The sequence below is a fragment of the Urocitellus parryii genome, chromosome 8 (genome assembly GCF_045843805.1).
Source record: "Urocitellus parryii isolate mUroPar1 chromosome 8, mUroPar1.hap1, whole genome shotgun sequence".
NCBI classification, from domain to species: Eukaryota; Metazoa; Chordata; class Mammalia; order Rodentia; family Sciuridae; genus Urocitellus; species Urocitellus parryii.
Window position 1 is genome coordinate 153,364,454 of NC_135538.1, and position 22,894 is coordinate 153,387,347.

At 50.0% G+C, this 22,894-nt stretch overlaps 1 protein-coding gene and 1 long non-coding RNA gene across 2 annotated transcripts in view; both read left to right on the plus strand.

The window, feature by feature from the left end:
- Window positions 1-1,425: 1,425 nt before the first annotated feature.
- Window positions 1,426-9,663, plus strand: LOC113195974 (butyrophilin subfamily 2 member A2). The gene is made up of 8 exons (XM_026407696.2): window positions 1,426-1,607; window positions 1,868-1,998; window positions 2,946-3,293; window positions 5,421-5,702; window positions 6,064-6,285; window positions 6,646-6,666; window positions 6,758-6,784; window positions 8,155-9,663. Exons 2-8 carry the CDS (start codon window positions 1,917-1,919, stop codon window positions 8,751-8,753), a joined length of 1,581 nt encoding a protein of 526 aa, XP_026263481.1. The 5' UTR covers window positions 1,426-1,607; window positions 1,868-1,916; the 3' UTR covers window positions 8,754-9,663.
- Window positions 9,664-16,157: 6,494 nt separating this feature from the next.
- The window catches only part of LOC113195973 (uncharacterized), a 34,788-nt gene continuing 28,051 nt past the window's right edge, over window positions 16,158-22,894 (plus strand). Inside the window, exon 1 of the long non-coding RNA XR_003302498.2 lies at window positions 16,158-16,316. This is a non-coding gene — a long non-coding RNA (uncharacterized LOC113195973). The remainder of the gene's footprint in view (window positions 16,317-22,894) is intronic.

Sequence of the window (22,894 nt, forward strand, 5' to 3'; positions counted from 1 at the left end):
TGCTGAATTTGAGAGATGATCAGGATAATATAAAAATCAGTTCTCAGGGCCTTCTGGAACTTGTTCTCATCAAAGATCTCCTCTGCCAAGCAGAGAAGGAAACAGCTCTGCTAACTACTTCTAGGTAACTCCTATGATTCCTGTTAGCTGACAAAGGACTCTGGAACTCCAGTGGCCTGATTGTGCTGCCATCTCCATCTTGGTCTCTGGGGTCAGTTGGGTCTAGTAACTGAGTCATGCTGTCAAGGAAATGACCTTGCACTTAGCTTTCTCCTTATGCATTGCACAATGACCACTGCAGCACTTAGGGCTGGACACTGTAAGGAGAGAGGAATCACATCGGTTGGATATCTGTCCTGAAGAGCAGGTAGTTCAGTCAAGATACAGAGGATGTGTAAATAGCAACACCACAGGACAGAATGTAGGGATGTAGAAAGCTCTCAGTGTCAGAGGAGGCTGAGAACCGCTCAAGCTGGGAACATTTAGGAGGTGATCTTGGGAGAGGTATACATGAAGGCTGGACAAGAGGGAAAACTGACGGTAAGGGATGGCTGCCTGTGGGAGCCATTTATGCCAAGGCAAGTGTGGAGCCATTGTTAGTGTGTGAATTGCAAAGTTTTTAATTGAATCAGAAGGAGATCAGAGGCCTCCTGGCAGGCGTTTCAGGGCTTGCAAGGCACGTTGGAAACTCACTGGGTGTGGTTATTCTGCAGCTATGCAAGGACGCGCTTGAGGGTCTGTGGAGACATGGGAAAGGAGAGAAAAAGAGTAGGTGTCGGACCGGGTTGACCCAATCCCGGGCACAGGACGAGGCATAACTGTTCACTGCCGTTGTGGTGGACCCCACCACGATGGACCCCACCCAGATGGACCCTCCCCCCGGGGAGGAGGTTTTGCACTCTCGCTGTATCCTCAGAAGCTCTTACCCAATATTTTTGGTTTTAGCCAATAGTTTTTAAATGGGCAAGGTCTTCATAGGACCACTGCCCCTGCTGTCGCCCTCCTAGCCCACGCCCACTTCCCACGGCTTCTCTGCGCCAGCCTCCAGTCTGGCCCCGGAAAGAGGCCCTCCAGCTGTGGGGAGAGGCTGCTCCTCCCCCCGCTGCCGTCCTCAGCCTCAACCTCCACAAGCACTTCTACAGAGGCCTCTCCCCGTGGCCAGCGGCCACAACTCTCGGGGAATCTCAAGGCTTTGCAAGAAACCGAAGAGCAGTGTTCTGTTTCTTACGAGAAAAACGAAAATTAAAAGGTCCAATGCTCAAAAGCCCTTCTTGCAGATTTCCCCTCTTCGAACTGTTTCCCTGTAGTCCGCCCAGCAGCTGGTGACACAAAGGGGCGGGACACCGCCGCCGGCCAATCCTGGACCCTGAACCACCGGTCGGAAATCCCGGGGCTTGGTGTGCGCGGAGCGGACCGGGTCGGAGATCCCGGGTCGAGAACCCCCTGCACCCCGCGGCCAACGGGAGGCGAAGAAAACGTGTCCGCGCCCTTTGGGAACAGCTGGTTCTCCCGCGGTGGCTGTGCCCGGGGGTGGGTGGAAAGGAGGGGAGGGGCCCTAAAACCCCCATCCGAGGGTCGGAGAAGAGAAACGCGGGTCAACGCTAAAGGTAGGAAGGGTCCGGCGGGGCGCAGGTGGGGACCGTCCCTGTGGGTGGAAAGCGGGCCCCGGGCTCTGCGCCGGGCCGGCCCGTTAGGGGGTGGAGCCGGGCGGACGTGGGGAGGAAACTGAGTGTCGCCGAGAGCTGGCCTCTGCGCCCGGTCCCTCGGGAGATACCTGGGATGAGGGGTCTGTCGGCTCAGGACAGAAGTCGGGGAGCTCCTGAGACCCAACGACGCGTGGGTTGACTTGTGCTCCTCTGCACCCCAGGCTCGTGGTCGCCGCCTGTGCTGGCTGACGCCGTCTGTCCTGGGTACCTATGGAGCCCGCTGCCTGCCTGCGCCCCTGCTCGCCAGCCTCCTTTCTCCTCTCCTTCCTCGACCTGTTGGCACTGGTCTCAGGTAGGGCTGTGTCCCACTTGCTCCTATCAGCTTTTCAAAGAGGACAGAACCCTTCAGTCTTCAGAGAGGACAGCCGGAAGGACTGCGGCAGTGCTGATCCGTCCTTTCATTCTGAACAGGGTCACTGCATTTACCCAGGATGTCCAATAGAAATGAGACCCACAGGGCTGGGGATGTGGCTCAATCGGTAGTGCGCTGGCCTGGCATGCGTGCGGCCCGGGTTCGATCCTCAGCACCACATACAAACGAAGATGTTGTGTCCGCTGAGAACTAAAAAATCAATATTAAAAAAATTCTCTCTCTCCTCTCTCACTCTCTCTTTAAAAAAAAAAAAAATGAGACCCACAAAGGAGAGCTGCAAATTTACAAGAAGCAACATTTTTTAAAAGTTAAACACAGATGAAATAAACGTTAAAAATATATTTTATTTAATCCCAATCAGATATTAATATTTAGATGCTTACTGAATGCAAAATATTACTAACGAGACATTTAATATTTTTAATTCTAAATCTTCAAAATCCTGTGTACACGTTTTGTATCCTTAAACCCCGCTTTAACTAGAATTAGCCAGTGGGTACCCTATTGGGCAGTTCAAGTTTATGCTGCACTCAGGCACTGTGCTAGACTCAGGGATAGAAGACCAAATCCTTGTGAGCACAGAGTCTACAGAGGATGTTCAGGATGAGCTCCTCACTGCCCTCCCCCTGCCCTTTTGTTTTCCTTTTAGAAAACATTAGCAACGTCATTTGGGTCTGCTCCCAGGTATGCTGCCCACCAGCCACAGCTGCTGGTCCCCAGAATCCTCAGCACAGGAATCCCCTCTGGCCTTGGAAAGAATTTGCCTCTTTCTGGAATATCCACTTCCCTTTCCATCTTGGATATTGGATGGCAATATCCATCCAAATCAGAAGACCCCCCTGCTGATTCTCCCCTTTGTCGAACAGCCCAGTTTACTGTCGTGGGGCCGGCTGAGCCCATCCTGGCCATGGTGGGAGAAAACGCCACCTTACACTGCCACTTGTTGCCCGAGAAAAGCGCCGAGGACATGGAGGTGCGGTGGTTCCGGTCTCAGTTCTCCCCCGCGGTGTTCGTGTATAAGGGCAGGCGAGCGAGAACAGAGGAGCAGATGGAGGAGTATCGGGGAAGAACCACCTTCCTGAGCAGGGACCTCAGCAAGGGCAGTGCGGCGCTGGTCATACGCAACGTCACGGCCCAGGAGAACGGCGTCTACCGCTGTTACTTCCAGGAGGGCAGGTCCTACGACGAGGCCATCCTGCGCCTCTTGGTGGCAGGTGAGCCCCTTGCTTTGCTCCACTGCCTTTCCTAGGGTGACTTTGGGGGAGTTGCTCTCTGAATCTCAGGCCCTCTGCAGAGCAGCAGATCGTTGCCTGGATCCCTTTAAGGACTCAGCCGCGTTTTCCTCTTCTTCTACCCACGGGCCACACGGAGGGGTTGGGTCGGCTCAGCCGTGGGCACACACAAGCTTAGTTGTGGCCCTGGCAGGGGAGAATGGAAGACAGTTCAGATTCCTGCCTTATGGCTTAGATCATGAACTTTTGAGAGAGAAGCCACTGTGGGTAATTGCACCAGGCAACTGGAATAAGCAAGCTCACGTTTAAGCCACATTTGTGGATAAATATTAATGTCTTTTTTCCCTTTTCCCAAATACTGATTGTAAAGCGAGTGACTGACATGTAAGCAGATGATATCATTCCAGTGTGATTAAGTATAGAGGCCAAATTATATACTAAGCCCGGGCCCCACAGAGAAACTGAATGAGAAATCTGCCAGGAGCAGTTCCAAGAGCCTCCAACATGAAAGTGGGGAGGAAATGGGATTTCTAGGAGTGAACGACATTCACTCCTCAGCATCAGTACATTATTTTTTTAAATAAAGATCTGATGACGGGAAGGGCCTTTGAGACATAGAGGAATCAATGTTGGCATTTCCATTCACTAGACCTGTGGAAGGGAGTTTTGAGTCTCAAATGGTAACTGGTAAAAGATCCCATCTGTTTTGCTTGTAAGGGAAGCCTTGTTTCTGCCTGACACTGCACAATGGGGAAGGAAATTCTGCTGACCCTTTGGCCTTGCCTTTTGGCAGTTCCGATGTTGGCCACGTGGGTGATGGAAACTCGACTCTCCCTGCATCACCCTTGCCATAGGATTGTTTGCTTGTTTTTCCCTTGATTTTTTGTTTGTTGGGTTGATTGGCTGGGTGATCTGTCCCCTAGACTACTGTCTTGTGCTTATCGAACCCCATGGAATGTTTTGTATCATTATCTCCAAATTTTCTGAGTCATTTTTGAGTCTTATTTCTGTGTAAGTCTTTAAAATCTACAGCTTTTTTTTTTCCTTGACAAAAGAAATCAAGTTGAGCAAGAAGCACTGTACTTACATGAGTGCTTTAATTTCCTGGCCTTAATATAATTTTCTGGGTGAATTTAACAAGGGAATTATTCAATAGAAGTTCGAATGATCATTGACACATGATTAACAGGACAGAGGGCTCCAGGACCATGTGTCTACACCTTCCTCTCACCTAGAATTCTCTTCCATCAATGACTCTAATTTAAAGATAGAATATAGTTGGAAGAATCTGGATTTCTTGGGATGTTCTGGTGGCATACACTGAGGAAGGGATATTGTTATTTTAAGTGTCTCAGGTGCATTCAGGTCATCCTAACAGGTGACTGTTGGGAGGTACATTCAAAGGCACCTGACTGACACCTGTGGGAAGGCAGCATCTCTGAATTGGGCCAGGGGCTGACTTTGCAGGATCACTTTATCCACTCTCCTGAAAACAGCAGGTCCTATGGAGGTGAGCATCTGTGGGTGTTTTCTGGCACTGCTTGGCCAGGCAAGGGAAAGCGTTAAGTGAAACCCTAAAGAGAAGGACAATGTCTTGAGGTCAAAATGTTCTTAGGATTGTGGCAACCTGGCAGTGTCTCTCCATGTTGTGTTATTCTAGAATTTCAGGAGGCCAGGGCTACTGAGAAGCTATCCCAAAGAGTAGAAAGTGAAGCCCTCTAAGCCTGCCCGGTGGGTTGCACTGGGTAGACCCCCTTGGAAGTGAGAAAGTTCGGTTGGAATTAACCACAATTGATTAGAGCAGACAGCAGTGTGTGTGCTGTCATGAGCCTGTAGGTGGCGCCCAAAGACTGCTTGGTCTGTTTGGCACCGTGGCCTCCTGGTGATGTCCAGCACGGGATTCCTTCCTTCTTTCAGCTTTCCTTTCCTCCTTTTCCTCCTTTTCCTTCCTCCCTGCCTTCAGAAAGAGCCCTGCAGGAATGCACGGACCTTGCATGTGCAGCTGCCCACTTCTCTTCCCGCTGCCTTGGCTCCTAACATTAGAGCTGATGGAAAACCCCAGGGCTGGGAGACCACCATCTTTTAGCTGAGCCCTGGTCTCTCCCCCAGGCCTGGGCTCTAAGCCTCTCATTGAAATGAAGGGCCATGAAGATGGGGGCATCCTACTGGAGTGCACATCTGGAGGGTGGTACCCAGAGCCCCACGCGGTGTGGAAGGACCCCTATGGTGGGGTCATGCCTGCGCTGGAGAAGGCTTACACGGTTGACAAAGACGGCCTGTTCACAGTCACCTTGGCTGTGATCATCAGAGACAGCTCCATGCGGAACACAACCTGCTCCGTCAACAACACTCTGCTGGGCAGGGAGATGGAAAGTGTGATCTTCATTCCAGGTAAGCCCTCTGCCCTCTGCAGACTCCGACTTGTGAAGGTAGGATCCTCAGCAGAGAGTGAAGCCCAGTGGTGACGGGGGACAGGAGTGTGGGTGGAAGGGTCCTAGGCTGGGAAGAGCTAAGCTGCAGCTGAGCCAAGGCCTCTTCCCTGATCACAGGGAATTCAGGAGCAGAAATCTGGTCCTTTTTTCCCTAGTAGGATCCCTGCGCAGCAGCAAATTTTCAACATTAAGAAAAATGAGCCATGTGTCTATCTCTCTGGCATCCTCAGAAACCCACACAGCAGGTCCCTACGGCAACTCTTCACTGCTCCCCAGGGTCCCGTCTGTCACTCACGGGGCTTTCCTGGCTCCCTTTTCAGAATCCTTCATGCCCAGGATATCTGCCTGGATGGTGGCCCTGGCTGTCACCCTTCCCCTTCTGATCCTCCTCCTGTTCGGGAGTGTTAGTCTCATCAAGAAACTCCACAGGAAAAAAAAGATTCTGTCAGCGGAAAAAGAGAGAGAACATGAAGAGAAAGAAGCCACATGTAAGAAACTGATGGAAGAATGTATGGAAAAAGAGGAAGAACGCCAAGCAAAAGGTAAAGGAGTCGAGGAGGGTTCACGTCAGAAAGGGACAGCATTCAGCAGAGGAAGCACAGAAGCAGCCCCAAGGGCTGGTGACCAGGTCCTAGTAAGGCACCCCCGGCAGCTCACTCTCTTCCATCAGGCAAGGGCTGCACTCCTCCATCTGGCTGCACAAAAGGAAGCCTAAAACCATACCAATGCTACCCCGCCACCAGACTGTACATCATCTCTGGTTTCTGACAGTGCCCCAGGCCTGGGGGTGGGGGTGGCGATGTTGGTGTTACAGAAGGGGCAGATCCTTCAGGCTTTAATACAAATTCAAATTCTCTTAGTGCTGCTATGAAGAAGTTATTTTGTTTCTGTTTCTTTTTCAGAGCAACTTCAGGAGGAACTGCGTAAGTGTAGCCTTTCCTGAACTGTTCTGTGGTTTGAGTTCGCTTGGTTATCTATTATCTGAGGACATTGACCTCTGTCTGTTGCTTGCAGGATGGAGGAGAACCCTCTTACATGCTGGTGAGTGCCTCTGACATCCCTTCACATCCAGGGCTCTCTCCCCACTAGCCCGCAGGACTCCAGAGGAGATGAACAGGGCCAAGGCTGGCTGGGGTGCGCCACAGGTGGCTGAGGGCCATTGGCCAACAGACCCACCAACGCTAGATCCCTGTTTTGTCAGGGAATCCTTGCAGGGTTGAATCAGCCCCACAGTCTGCTTCTCACGATACTTTCTTTTAAAGAAAAAAAAAATTGATCCATGATTACCAGAGTATCCATACAGAGCAGCCCTCCCTGAGAGTTACACTTCAGTACTGGTTGCTCTTGGATCGTGGATTAATTTGAATTAATTAAACAGTGCTGTTTTTATGACCGGCGAGATAGTTAGGCTCTGCACAGTTGAAGCCTGCGTGGGGAAGAGGCAGTAAGCTTCCTGTGCCTGACTAGAGGGTGAACAACCGGGTGTCCAGAATGCCTGTGTGCTCCCAAGACCATGTTGACACTCTGAGCCATCCAGGGAAGGTGAGCAGGGCAAGGCGACTCCAAGCCCCTACTCCGAATGAGCACTTTGCCCTAAGCACACAGTGTAAATGCAGGTTTCACCAGATGCCATGTTGTGTGGACCTTGACACTTTAGGAGACATTCAAAATCGTCACAATTTGGCACACCATCACATTCAGACATCTCAACGTGGGGAAAGGAGGAAATCATTTTAACATAGTGAAAAAGATAGACAGAATAAACAGTAATACATGCAGAGGGGGGTCTGAAGTATTTCCTGCCCCAGAAAGGATGTCACTGTGGGCTTCAGAACCATGTTGTTAAGAACAAAATGGATGGAAGTATATATGTTAGCCAAACACTTCTCAGGCAGCAGGTTGTCTTTGGGAGACATTGTCCTCCTCATTTTCCCTTTGAAGGGTGCCCACGTCAGCTGCTAATCAGTTGTCACCTCGTCAAAGGGATGCAGGGGACCAAGGAAGAGACCCTCTACCCCACACACACTCCCTGTGATTCCCTAGCTGACCCAGGGCTGGGGGAGTGGGAGATAAAGCCTCTGTGCTGGTTTAAGCCAAACTGGCTGGTTTCTAACTAGAGCCCCAGAGGCCCCAAGTCAGGAATCCACAAGAAGGCTAGTCTGAGAATGCTGAGGAAGGAGGAGCCTCCCATTTTGGCCCATTTGCTAAACTTCCAGGGTTTCTTAGAGGCCCCGATGTCCTCTACAGAGGGTAACGCTGCTGTCACCAAGAGGCAGAGCTGTGGCCTTAGGGGTCCCAGCCAGTGAGCTGCTTCATCCCCCAGCAGCCCTGGGGACCCCTCTGAGGACCAGGGAGCCTACAGTCTGCAGGGGTCCCGAGACCCCAGGACTGAGCCCGAGGTCTCCCTGCAGCGGACGTGGTCCTGGACCCCGACACGGCTCACCCCGAGCTCTTCCTGTCAGAGGACCGGAGAAGCGTGTGGCGGGAGGCCTCCCGGCAGAGCGTGCCCGACAACCCCGAGAGGTTCGACTGCAGGCCGTGCGTCCTGGGCCGCGAGAGCTTCTCCTCCGGGCGCCAGTTCTGGGAAGTGGAGGTGGGCCGCGCCATGGTGTGGGCAGTGGGCGTGTGCGCCGACGGCGTGGAGAGGAAGGGGGACGCCCTGCTGCTGCCCCAGAATGGCTTCTGGACCCTGGAGAGGTTCGGCCACCAGTACCGGGCCCTGTCCTCGCCCGAGAGGACCCTCCCTCTGGGGGAGCTCCTCGAGCGCGTGGCCGTCTTCCTGGACTGCGAAGCCGGAGACGTGTCCTTCTACAACATGAGAGACAGGTCCCACATCTACACCTGTCCGCGCTCCACCTTCTCCGGACCTCTGAGGCCCTTCTTCAGGCTGGGTTCCGATGACGGCCCCCTCTCCATCTTCCCAGTGTTCACAGGGGCCCGGGGGGCCACCGTTCCCGAGGATGGCCTGATCCTGCACAACCCAGGGACCCCTAGGAGGGGTGTCTCATAGGGCCAATTCCTTGGTCTCCGTGCCTTGTCCACTACCCTAAGGCACCCTGGGGAATACAGTCCTCCTCCCCCTGGTCCCCTGAGAACTCAGCTCCCCTGCCTCCTCCTCCTTAGGCCCACCCCAGTGCTGTCACAGGCCGGGCTGCTGGTGAGTACAGGCAGGGCCCCGGGCTTGCGAACTAAGCTCCTGGCCAAGAGCAAAGTGTAAGAGGCTAAAGGACAGAAAACCTGTGGCTTCAGCATCAAGGTGACAAGGCTGAGCCCGACACTCCAGACACTGGGCAGTTGGGGCAAGGGCCATAGGATGCACCAGGATGTAAGAGGAAGGAGGGACCACAGATGGCCACCCAGATGGCCCAGGAACAAGAGAGCTGGGTGGGGTGAGGTTAAGCCCCGCCCTGACACCCATGGCCCCTGGAGCTGATGGCATTCCCACCCCACTCCAGGATTTCCAGACCACACAAGGACGCCCACACCACATATCTGCAGGCCTGGACCTGGATGAGGAGGAATGAAGGACAGTAGTTCCTTTGGTAGGTCTGGCTCAGGAGTCGGTGCAGCAACCCAGAAGCTGTACTCAGTCTTTGATGAGGGGATGAGGTCCCGCTGAGCAGGTGACCCAATCCACCACAGGGCTCAGGGCAAGTGGGGACAGCAGCTGTTTCAAGCTTCTTGGTCTCAGGATGACTTTAGACACTTAAAAATTATTGAGGAACCCAAAGAGCTTTTGTTCTTTTGGCTTAATATCTGTTATTATTTATGGCATTTGAGACTGAAACTGAGAAATTTAAAAAGTGTATTTATTATTAAAACAACAAGAATAAACCAACTATAGGTAATCATAAACAGCCTCTCTTAAGAAAAATAACTTACTTCCTAAGCAAAAATAGATTTTATTGAGAATTGTGGAATTATTTAAGTTATTGCACATCTAATATCTGGTTTAATAAAAGATGGCAAAATTGTCATATATGCCTTTGCATTTAATTTGCCGGGATATCATACAGGATCTAGAAAGCTACAGTGTACACTGTTGACAGAATCAGAGTGAGGGCAACAGGAAATGCCTTATTACTTCTGGGAAAGGGATACTAATTTTGCATATGGCTTGAAACTGTATCAGACATCCCCCAGGAACCCGTAATCCATATTTTGGGAACCAAGATAGAGAATCCTGGAATCCAGGTCGATTTGCTGGCTTAAATGGCCATATTTTAGATTTCAGACAATTTAGTAATCCAGTTGTAAAACTGGGATGAAAAAAAATTTATAAGCCTAATGTATTACTGGAGCCACGAATGCACACACTATGGAAAGAATCAGGACACATGGAGATAGCAGATCATTAAGATGGAAGACTGGGTTGTTACTATGTGCCTGCCTCAGTCCATTCAACCATATTTTTCAACCAAGCTTTTAAACAAGAGAAATTCATTTCTCACAGTTCTGGGAGTTGGGGAGAAAAAAAAAAGAGAGAGAGAGAGAGAGAAAGTCCAAGGTGAAGGTGCCACCCACTTCCTGGTTCACACTCTTTTTGTGGTGTCTTCAGCTGGAGGATGGGGCAAAGGAGTTTTGTAAGATCTCTCCATGAGAAGATATTCTTCTCCCTTATGGGGGATCCACACCCAGGAAACAGTCACCTCCCAGCTGCCCCACTTTCAAACGTCTTCACACTGCAGATTAGATTTCAACACCTGAATTTTGGCAGGACACAAAACATTCAGTCTGTCGCACTGTATGTTTTTACTTTTAGTTCTGTTGTTGTTTGAACTTTATTTATTTATTTTTGGTACTAGGTGTTGAATCCAGGGATTGTTTACCACTGAGCCACATCCCCAGCCACTCCCCCCCCACCCCTTTAAAAATTTTTTTTGAGACAGTCACACTAAATTGCTGAGACTGACCTTGAACTTGCAATCCTCCTGCCTCAGCCTCCAGCACCATTGAGATTACAGGCATAAGCCACACTCCCAGCTTTATTTGAATATTTTTAAATAAAAGCAGCATACTGTGAATAAGGAATAAAGTATTGCTAATAATGGGCTGCATATTAATCTAAGACATTTATAGATTTTCATTGTTCTGTATGAACAAGGGCCTCAGGCATGCTGGGCAAATTCTTTACCACAGAGTTACATCTCTTGCCCTAAAATAAGATTCTAAGGCATCTTTGGATGTCTTTTGTTATCATCTATATACAGAGCACTTCCTTGTAGGCTGTATCTTTGAGTTCTCACAGCAGACACATTTATCCCATTTCACAGTAACCTACTGGGGTCTAGCAAGTTGAAGTTGTATTTTTTGTTCAAGGAAAATAATAGTTCACATTCAATTCTTTTTTTCAGTTTATCGTGCCTTATCTCTAAGGTGCCTCCTGAACATAAAATTGATAAATTTTAAGTGTTTATTGACACTAGACATGAACCCAATTCTGTTCACTTAAACAGCATAAGACACAATCCCTCCCCTCCTTCGATCCGTCTCTAACCCACAGCACAGATGCCCATTTGCCCCCTGGACCAACTTAGCACCAGCCATGCAGAAACATGGGTGAGTGACACAGACCTGCATCTTCTTGGAGAGCTATGTGTTAAACAGAAAGGAGGAGCATGGGCCAGTCTGCGGGTAGTGCCACCAGGTTGGAGAGAGGGCCGTGGATGTGGCCTGTTTTACAGGGCCAGCTAGGGAGGACCTCCAGAAGAGGTGTCACTTTGCCAAGGCTGAGCTGTAGGACAGCAATCCCTGGGCTTCAACACAGGAAGCAGCCGTGAGTCAAGGAACAGAAAGAGGCTGGGTGCCAGAGAAAGGTAGGGGGCGGGCAGGGGACGCAGAGACCAGGCCTGGACTCAGCACCCTGTGCAGGGCACAGCTCCTCCTCAGCACACCCTTGTCCACCTCTCAGAGGCAGCACAATCTAGCAGCCAGAGAGGAAACAAGGAGGTCCCCAGCTTCCTGCTTCCCCAAGGCAATGCCCCTCCTGGTGGTTTCTTCTGATCCCAGTGGCCAGGTGTCCTTTCTCCTGCGAGACACTGATCCTTCACCCTCATCCAGACCCACTCTCCGGCTTCCCTGGGATTTAGCTATTCCGTCCACTCATGCATTCAACATGAGTGCATTGCTGGGCAGATGTTGGGTACAGAAGTGAAGAGAGCAGAACGCCCAGGTCACAGAGACCAAGCTTGTGGAGGAGACAGACACAGGATATTCAGTGACGTGATGAGAAACTGATGTGACTCCATTTTTGAGAAACCAGCTTCTACCTCAAGGCCTGTCCTAAGGAAGGGGGTGGGACCCTTGTCCTTAGAAAAGCCCACAGAGCACTCCTAGGCACATTCCCACCCTGCTGAGTTGTTTGTCTGCAAATAACAGGAGAGATCTGCAGTGCCAGGTGTCCCTGACTCAGTCAGGCTAGGTGAGGACCCATAGCAACCCCCTAGCAGCCACCAATCAGCATGAGACATGGAAATACCTGGGATGCCAGATGACACCAAGTAGTTTATGGTGTTGATAACATGTTGGGAAACCATGTAGTTCAGCACGTACTCTCCTCATGGCCTAAACCAATCAGTTCAAAGGAATCCCCCTCTTGTGACTCTTGTACTAACCAATCACCCCTACCCAACTTGTTCCCACCAGTGAATGTGCTAATCAATGTTAAGAGTTGTTGTTTGGCTTTCCCGAGGCATGGAAAGATTTGCTGTGTGATGTTTTGACGCATAGAGTATCCCCCAAAAAACCTATAAAATCTCACTTAACAAGGACCAGGACTCACTCCCTGGGACCGCTGCATTGGGAACGGAACAGTTGTGAGTCCAGGCTCGAGCTTGCTGCCGAAGTCCGACTGCAGCAAAATAACGTGGGGGGGGGGGGATGACGATTGTGTAGATTGATACAGCAGGAGTGGGAGCCTTTATTGTAGGACAGGAGCGGTATGTATACATTTCACACAGCTTATTTTAATTAGCATAAACTAGATACATTGTTAAGGTCTGTAAATAAGTCAAAAATAACACCTGGTATTTTGCCAGAGAAATGTTAGAGTTCGTAAACAAGTCTGGATGGTGCCTGGCAAAATGTCAGAGGGAGTGGTTTGAGAAGTAACAAAAGCGAGCCATTAAGTGTGGAGATTCCTTATTGGTTGATTGATGTATCTAGTTTATGCTAATTAAGATAAGCTGTGCAAAATGTATAAATAGCTCTGTTGCCCTACAATAAACGGCTCCCATTCCTGCTGTATCAACGTGCACAAGTTATTCGTCACCCCCCCCCCCCCCCCCCCCCCGTTATTTTGCTGCAGCCGGACCCCGGCAATACATCAGTCAACCAATAAGAAATCTCCACACTTAATGGCTCGCTGGCGATACTTCACAAATCACTCCCTCTGGCATTTTGCCAGGCGCCATCCAGACTTGTTTACAGACTCTAACATTTGTCAGGTGCCATCCTGACTTGTTTACAGACGTTAACACTTGCAATAAAGACTCTTTTGTGATTGCATCAGATTCAGCTCCTGGAGGTCTATTGGCGTCCCATGAATCTGGCATTATAGTGGCAGGGTATATGGTGATGACAGCACTTGAGAGATAAATAAACCAGGGTAAGGGACATCAAAGTTGGAATTTAAAACAGGATGGTGAAGTAGGGGAGCAAACCATAACAATTTCTGGGGGAAAAAATCACCCCAAGCAGAGACCAGCAGCACCAAAGCCCAGAGGCAGGGGCTCCCAGGTGGTGCAGAGGTACAAAGAGACTGCTGGGGCTGGAGACAGGAAGTGCCCAGGAGCAAGGAGGTGGCCTGTCAGAGGCTTGGGGGCAGACCACATGCACAGGCCTTGGTGGCCTCTGGAGGGCAGTCACTGGAGTGTCTAGCAGAGAAGGGTTGGCTCTGACTGCTGACTCAGAAATTGTTTCAGATGCTTGGCTGGGCCTGGGCCGTGGTAGAGGAGGGCAGGCAGAAACCTGAAGACCAGCGGGAACCCGCAGTGAGGTGATGATCATCGTGGGGCGGAGCTGTGGGACAGGTGAGAGGTTTCTGGTGCTGGGTTAATAATTTAAAGGCACAGTTGAAGGCTTTGCTGGTGGATGTGGCCTTGGGTGTGAATAGAGTGGAGCCAGGTGACTCCAAGTTGTAGTCTTGGGAAACCAGAAGGAAACCAGGAGGATGAGGTTATCCATTTCTGAGATGGGGAAACGGAGAGACAAGGAGCAAGAGAGAATCAGTGTTCAGTTATGGCTGTGTCAAGGTTGAGGGATCCCTTAGAGATTCACGTGGAGATGTGGAGTAGGTGAGTGGACACAGTGTTGCAGTCCTGGTGAGCATGGGGGCTGGAGATGAAACAGTGTGCTCAGCTTTGCTAAGTTTGAAAAGTTTCATGATTTAGATGGAAGAATTGCACTTTACTAGTGATAACAGAGACCTGAGTACCACTGGCTTTAACAAGAGTTTACCTTCCTCTCACATAAATGAATTCAGACTGTAGTTGTCCAGAGCTGATCTGGAAATGACAGCGGTGTCATTCACACCCCGGTGTCCTGTTATTATTCTCTAGTGTCTGCACATGTGGCTTCCATCCTCAATGGCTGCTGTTCCTCCAGCTCCAAAGTCCACGTTCCAGACAAGAGGAAGGAGGAAGGAGGAGGGATGTAAGAGTCTCCTAGCTGTTTCAACCTCCTCTTTTAAGGATCTCTCAAAGAAGCACAACTGCCACCCTCAAACCATTGGGTCAAATTCAGCCCCTTGGCCTCCCCTGTGTAAGAGGCATGAGCATATGGCAATAAGGAGAGAGGGAGGTGGTTATTACTGAGAACACTGAACACTGAGTGGGGGGAGGTGGTTATTACTAAGAACATTGAACACAAGCAACCCAGCCATCCCTTCCACACAGCTTAAATTAAAATGATTGTGATATAAACTTTCATCAGCCAAGATAACAGCTAAGTCCTGGTGCCGCAGTCTGGCTGGGCACAAATCACGAGCCACTAAAGCAGGAACAAATTTTATTTTTTCTACTGCAAGAAAAAACCTCACACACGCTCCTGGGGAATCCTCCCGAAAAGCCACGAGGCTCCTCCAGCAACCCCCAGCCGGAAATAATTATCCGGGAAAACCCTCCTCCTGCACTTCGACAACCAATGGGAACTCCCGGGGAATCCCCGTGAGAACTAAAAATAGCGCGAGAACTCAAAATTAGCGCTAGAACTCAAAAGTAGCGGCAGAGGCGGATATTAACGCCTTGCCTGTCAATCAATACTATTGGCAAAATGCCAGGGGCCATACAGACTCGGCTGTGGCTCTCAGCATCCTGGGAGATTTAATTACTTTAGGGGTCTATTTTATGACCTAAATAAAGTGAGGACTTATTTTTGGTTTGTTTATTCAAATAAAAGTCCTGAGTGCAAGGTGACAAAGTTTGTTCCAAGGACCCCTTACAAAGACACCATTCACAGTCTACCTGAAGTTTAACCTCAGAGCATACTACACTGGCAGAGTGAGAAACAGAAATATATGGAGACATAATGCGGCAGAAACAAGGAGCCAAGGGTGAATGAAGATCTCAGCAACACCCAAGATATTTTTATGGAAAAACATACCAAGAAATCACTGGCAGCATTGCCTCTGGAAACCATAAAACTACATAATGTGGTGGAGCTAAGACTTGAATTTTGGAAGTACTGAGACAGGTGGACTGGGCTGCTCTCATTGCTTTAGTACTTCCTTTGGCTCTGCTGCAGAAGGCTGTAACCTCCTCCACGTGCCCACGTGCATGCGAGGAGAAAACAGAAAACTGCAGTGTCATTTTAATCAGTGCCTCTTGCTCTCTTCACCCATTGAAATCTTCTCCTACTCGTTTTTGCTGTGCCTAGCGTAAGACATAAAGCAGGTGGATGTAAAGAAATACTGATCAGCGGCGCGGGGGCACAGCTGAGGGATCCAGAGGCCTTAGAAATAAGGAGGGCTGGGGATGTGGCTCGAGGTTAGCGCCCCTGGGTTCAATGAGCTGAGCGGCCGGAATAAAACAAAACGCTGGTTAGTCACACATACAAAACCCTGATTTGTCCAGGCAAAGGGCCGGTACTGTTTCTCAGCTTCTTTCTCGATCTCCCTTCCTTTGCACCACCGCATCTGGACCACAGGAAGGATGGGCAAAGTTACACGAAGTTTGGCCTCAGGGTGCCCCCGTACCCGAGTCCTGACGTAAGGATCTGCCACCTAACTTACGACGTAAGGAGAAGTTAATAGCCGTACCTTCTGGTGACCGTCGTCTCTGAGCCAATCACAGCAGCCAGGATACCGCTCTCATGTGGGGAAGCCTCAGCCAATCACAGCAGCCAAGCTCCAGCCAATCACAGGCAGCCTTGGCTGAAGGCGGGCTCCGCCTGGCGGTCTCTTGGCGCGCTGCGGCTGCTCTGGTCCTGGCCGGGCCCGCAGCTCCCCGGCCGGCTCCGCTCCGAGTCGTGCCCTCCCAGTTCAACTCTGCCAAGTTTGCCTGAAGCCCTTGTTTCCTCTGGGCGCACTATGGGCTACCTCGTCCGGGGGCCGCGACCTGCGGATGGAGTTCCGGGGGTGAGTGGGGAAGGACCCCAGCCAGGGCAGCGGGCCGGGAGGAGCGGGGCCGAGGGCCGGGAGGAGCGGGGCCGAGGGCCGGGTGGAGCGGGGTCGAGGGCCGGGAGGAGCGGGGTCGAGGGCCGGGTGGAGCGGGGCCGCGGGCCGGGAGGAGCGGGGCCGAGGGCCGGGAAGAGCGGGGCCGAGGGCCGGGAGGAGCGGGGCCGCGGGCCGGGAGGAGCGGGGCCGAGGGCCGGGAAGAGCGGGGCCGAGGGCCGGGAGGAGCGGGGCCGCGGGCCGGGAGGAGCGGGGCCGAGGGCCGGGTGGAGCGGGGTCGAGGGCCGGGAGGAGCGGGGTCGAGGGCCGGGAGGAGCGGGGTCGAGGGCCGGGTGGAGCGGGGCCGCGGGCCGGGAGGAGCGGGGTCGAGGGCCGGGAGGAGCGGGGCCGAGGGCCGGGTGGAGCGGGGTCGAGGGCCGGGAGGAGCGGGGTCGAGGGCCGGGTGGAGCGGGGCCGCGGGCCGGGAGGAGCGGGGCCGCGGGCCGGGAGGAGCGGGGTCGAGGGCCGGGTGGAGCGGGGCCGCGGGCCGGGAGGAGCGGGGCCGAGGGCCGGGAGGAGCGGGGCCGCGGGCCGGGAGGAGCGGGGCCGCGGGCCGGGAGGAGCGGGGCCGCGGGCCGGGTGGGCGCGCCGGGAAGCGCCGGCTCGCGCGGAGGCCGCGGGAGTGAGCTCCTGCAGAGCTGGACAGCCCGAGTGAGGAAGCTGCGAGGGTCTTCCCCGTCTGCTGGCCCTCTGTGTTCAAAAGGGCTCAAAAAGTGCAGCCTTTTAATTTTTTTTTTAATGACGCTGGGGATTAGAACCCAGGACCTTGTGCCTGCGAGGCAAGCACTCCAGCACCGAGCTGTGTCCCCAGCTCCCTAAATTAACTTTTTAAATGCCTTCATTCGTGCATGATGATGATGCAGAGCAGTGTTGCAGAGCCGGGGCCTTTCCGGAACGAAACCGCCCTCTGGCGATCGGGTCAGACTTCAGATCTGCCCCTCAGAGTGACAGACAGGAGTTTATTAGAAGGGAAAGGGGACACTCAAGGGAGAGACTGGGCCCTCTCGAAGGGGAGAGGTTGGCCGCGCCCCTCCTGCTTTCTGGGGGAAGTCCCGCTGGATCCAACTTCTCTGTAGATGGAGACTAGAGGATGAGCCCAGAGATACTGGGAATCTGAGCTCCATCTGCATTTCCAGGCCATTTGGTTAGGACCTCGTTGAGGTGCTGAGGCTGGTCCTGAGCCCAGTCCACCTTCTGACTTCTGACTGTAGGAGCTGCATGGACCACCTCCAAGAGGATGGGGTGGCACTTTTAGAGAAGGAGCTTTACTTGCTGTTGTTGTCTCAATTTCCTGACCCTCCTTAATCAGCTCATTACCCTTTGAATAGTCCGGATCAAGTTTTGTGAGGGTCTTGATGTTTGGGCAATTGGGGTGATGGGGTTGTGACCTAGTTTTGGTGATCAGGGAGGGTCCTGGAGACTTAGTTATTAGAGGTAACAAGACATGACCAGGAAAGAGTAGTTTTTCTTAATTAAATCTGAAACATTTTTTTAAATTGGTTCTTTTTTTAGTTGTATGTGACAATCTGTTTTGATATAATTATACAAACATGGGATATATCTTATTCTAATTAGGACCCCATTCTTTCGGATGTACAGGATGATGGCATTCACTGTGGTGTTTTCATATATGTACATAGGAAAACTGAGATGCATTCTACTGTCTTTCCTATCCCCCATTTCCTCCCTCCAGTCCCCTTTGTCTAATCTATTGGACTTCTATTCTTCCCCTACCCATCCTCCCTTATTGTGTATTAGCATCTGTATATCAGAGAGAACATTTGGACTTTGGTTTTGGGGGATTGGCTTATGTCACTTAGCATTATATTCTCCAGTTCCATCCATTTACCAGCAAAGGCTATGATTTCATTCTTAATTATGGCTGAGTAATATTCCACTGTGTATACATACACCACATTTTCTTTATCCATTCATTTATTGAGAGGCACCCAGGTTGGCCCCATAGCTTAGCTATTGTGAATTGAGCTGCTGTACACATTGATGTGGCTATGTTACTGTATTATGCTGCTTTTAAATCCTTTGGATATAAAAAGAGAAGTGAGATAATGGCTCATAAGGTGGTTCCATTCCTAGTTTTTTGAGGAATTTCCATATTGCTTTCCAAAGTGGTTGTACCAATTTACAGTCCCACCAGAAATGTATGAGTGTGCCTTTTTCACCACATCCTCACCAAATTTATTGTTACTTTTGTTCTTTTATTCTTTTTTTTTTTTTTTTGCTTTGCATATAGCATTTTTTTTTTATTGGTCGTTCATAACATTACATAGTTCTTAATACATCATATTACACAGTTTGATTCACGTGGATTATGGACTCCCCCTTTTACCCCATATACAAATTGCTGTATCATATCAGTTTCCCTTCCATTGCTTGACATATTGCCTTTCTAGTGTCTGATGTATTCTGCTGTCTGTCCTATTCTCTACTATTGTTCTTTTATTCTTGATAATTGCCTTTCGGTCTGGAATGAAATGAAATCTCAGTGTAGTTTTCATTTGCATTTCTCTAATTGCTAGAGACCTTGAACTTTTTTTCATGTATTTGTTAACCATTTGTATTTCTTCTTCTGAGCAGTATCTGTTCAGATCTTTTGCCCATTTGTTTATTGATGGGGTTATTTATTTTTTTGATGTTAAGCTTTTTTGAGTTCTTTGTGTATCCTGGAGATTAACACCCTATCTGAGGTGCAGGTGGCAACAATTTTCTCCCGTTCTATAGGCTCTCTGTTCATGCTCTTGATTGTTTCCTTTGCTGTGAAGATTTTTAGTTTGTTGATTTTTTATTTCATTTCTACCATTCAGCTCAAAGTGGATCATAGACCTAGGAATTAGACCAGAAACCCTGCACATGCTAGAAGAAAATGCAGGCCCAGCACTTCACATATAGGTTCAGGAACCGGCTTCCTTAATGAGACAGGTTTTACCGACCACGCCCCCATCTGTGGTTCTGTGCCCTCTGCTGTCTTTGTCCTGCTCACCCATTCCTGACTGAATAGCTGCCTAACAGTAATGGTGGTCAGTGTGATGTTCAATGCGTGCGCACAGCATCATCTGCTCCCTTTTGTCCCCTTACTTCCTCTGTCTGTCACCTCCTCTTTCCCACTGATTGCCTTCCTCTACTCCTCTGGTCTTCCTTCTAACTATTTCTTATTTGGTGCGTTATAATCATACATAAAAGTTCAGGATCGTGATATATTCATACATGCATGTAGCATAATTTGGTTGATTTTATTCCCCCTTTTCCTCCCCAAGAAGTGTGTTTAAAGATTTCTATGTATATCGAAAAATTTATTAACTTTCTGTTTTCCCAAGCCTCCACATTCCCAGGGTCTGTGAACACGTTGCACAAGCAGCTAAGTGCACCGTGACAAGGCTGACCCTGCCGCACGCAGGTTCCCCTTCTTGCTCCACCCCACACCTACCCCCTGACTGGGACCTCGTCACCCCCCATCTTTTGATCTTCCTCTGTTCCTCCATTGTCACTGTACATTCTTACCATAAGAATTACCCCACAGCAAGGTCTGAGTGCTTATCTGTACCAGATTGTAGTGGAGATCAGTTTTTTGTTTGTTTCTTTTGTTTTATTTTGTTTTGTTAGTACCAGGAATTGAACTCAGGGACATTTATCCACTGTTCACATCCCCATCCCTTTTTATTTTTAATTTTAAGACAGAGTCTTGCTGAGGCCCTTGCTAAATTGCTGAGACTGGCTTTGAACTTGCAGTCCTCCTGCCTCAGCCTCCAAGCTGCTGGGATGACAGGTGTGCACCACCACCCCCAGCTGGTTTTTCCGTTAATTTTCTAGGCTTAGTTTCCTGACTGACTTCAATTTGCAAATGGCAAATTACTATATTTGGAAGATTTTTTGTTTTCATTTCTGGAGATATTTTATTTATATTTTATCACTAAACATTAACATTTGTGAGACACATATACACTACTGGTTTTATTTTATGTAAAAAGATATTAAAGTACACAGTCTTTATTTTATACTTGATAACTTCATGCCTGATTCATGAAGCAAGTATGGGTAGAGCAAAACTTATTTATATGAAAGCAAGGTAACTTTAAAATCTTAATAATTGCTAATGGCTCTGTACTTTTATGTTGCATACTTTTTATTACCATGATATAGGGAATTTTCTAGCTTTTCAAAGCTGATTTTTACCAGAAGATTTTTTAAATTAAATTATTTATTCCAATTTGTTATACACGATGGCAGAATGCAGTTCATTTCATATTACACATATAGAGCACGATTTTTTCAAGCCACTGATTGTACACAAAGTATTTTCACACCATTCCTGTCTTCATACATGTACTTAGGGTAATAATGTCTAACTCATTCCCCATCTTTCCTACCCCTTTGCCTTCTCCCTTCCCCTCCCTCCCCTTGGCCCTATCTAGAGCTCCTCTATTCCTCCCATGGGTCATGTCCCCCACCATCGCCACTATGAGTCAGCATCTTCTCCTCATATCCAAGAAAACATTCGGCCTTTGGTTTTGAGAGATTGGCTAATTTCACTTAGCATTATGTTCTCCAACTCCATTCATTCTATGCAAATTCCATGATTTTATTCTCTTTTAATGCTGAGTAATGTTCCATTACTCAGTATATATACCACAGTTTCCCTATCCATCTACCAAAGGGCATCTAGGTTGGTTTCACAATTTAGGTATTGTGAATTGTGCTGCTATAAACCTTGATATGGCTGTGTCCCTTTTGTATGCTGTGTTGGGAAAAGGTATAATGGCAGCCACACCCAAAAAACCCCAACATGGCGCCTGAGGAGCTTCTCTTCCTGCCTCTCTCCCTATCCCGCCAGCACCAATATTCAAATCCTGCTGGCAGGAAACCTTAGCCCCAATAAGAACTAATTTCGTGGGCTCTGGAACTGATATATGGAAGAACTTACCAATAAACGGGTGACCCGCCATTTACCTAAGCCCTGCCACCTCTCCTTAGATCTATATAAGCCCACAGCCTTTTGTAATAAAGTGGAACTTCTCCGGTGATTTGTCCCGTGTCGCTTCTTCTTTCATTGGTGCCGAAACCGGGAGACGGGTGAGCTCATTTTAACAGAGCCCCATCTCTGGCTCCGCTGAGACATCTCACCCTCGTCCATCTTTTCAGGCACTGGCTCCCTATACCCACCACCAATCGGACTTAGGTAATTTCCCCTCTGGCTTGTCACCCTCTTCGGGCTACAGCAGGAACTGTGACCGTGATCGTCTGGTACTCCTGACGCCCCACTAAGGCCTTTACAACCGCAGTGGACTCTCTGGCGACCCGTTCTCCTTTTGGGGAGTGAGGCTTCTGGGTTTAGGCGAGAGACCCCTCGGTTTCTTCCTTCTCCTTCTGTAACCAGTAAATCCTAGTACTAGGTTCTTCGTGGCCTCCAGCTTTTTGCCTCCCGAGAGCTGCAGTTCGGGTGACGAAAAATCTGACCACACTCTCCCTCACACCAGACATCAAGCCCAAACTCCTGATCAAATTCTGTACCCAAGATTGGCCTACCTATCCTCTGGATAATGGCAATCATTGGCCTCTAGAAGGCTCATTAGATCCAAATCTTCTCTGGGACCTTTTTAACTTCTGCCGGCTTCTGAAAAAGTGGAAGGAGATTCCCTACGTTGAAGGTTTTAGCCTTCTTGCACAGCACCCTGCTCTCTGCTCCTCCTGCTCTCCCTCTCAGGTTCTCCTTGCTTACAAACCCCTCCCTTCCCCTACTTCTACTCCTGACCTCGTGGACTCTTCCTCATTTGACCCGGCAGACGAACCCCCACCTTATCCCTCAGCCCCACCTGCTCCTCCCCTCCTGCCATCCCCTCCTCTTCTCCGCCTGATTCCATGGATCCTCAACCTTCCGTTTCATCCCCTTCCCCTCCACCCTCTTCCGCCGCCGCCTCCACCTCCTCCTCCACGGAGACATCCCCTTCCCCTCCCTCTTCTTCCTGTGCGTTGCCGACCGCCTCTTTCAGTCCTCCTGTTACCAGATCTAAGGGATCCCTTCCCGCTCCCATGATGATCGCACCCCTTCGTGAGGTAGCTGGTCCCAAGGGTGTTATCCGAGTACATGTGCCCTTCTCCATGTCAGACCTTACTCAGCTAGAAAGGAAGTTAGGCTCATTCACCACTTATCCCACCACTTACATTCGGGAGTTCCAGTGGGTCCTGCAAGCATATAGCCTTACTCATCACGACATTTACATGCTCCTGGCCAATACACTTTCCCCTGAGGAAAGGCAACGGGTCTGGGAACTAGCCCAGGCCCATGCTGATGAGAATCATAGAACCCATCCCAACCACCCTACGGGCCCACACGCTGTCCTGGAGCAGGAACCTCTATGGGATTACAACAACCCTGGAGGCTTACACTCTTGTGACCTTTTTGCATCCTGCCTCTTGGCAGGCCTTAAGAAGGCCGCCCGCAAGGCCATTAATGTTCAAAAAGTGCAGAAGGTCATTCAGAAGAAGGAAGA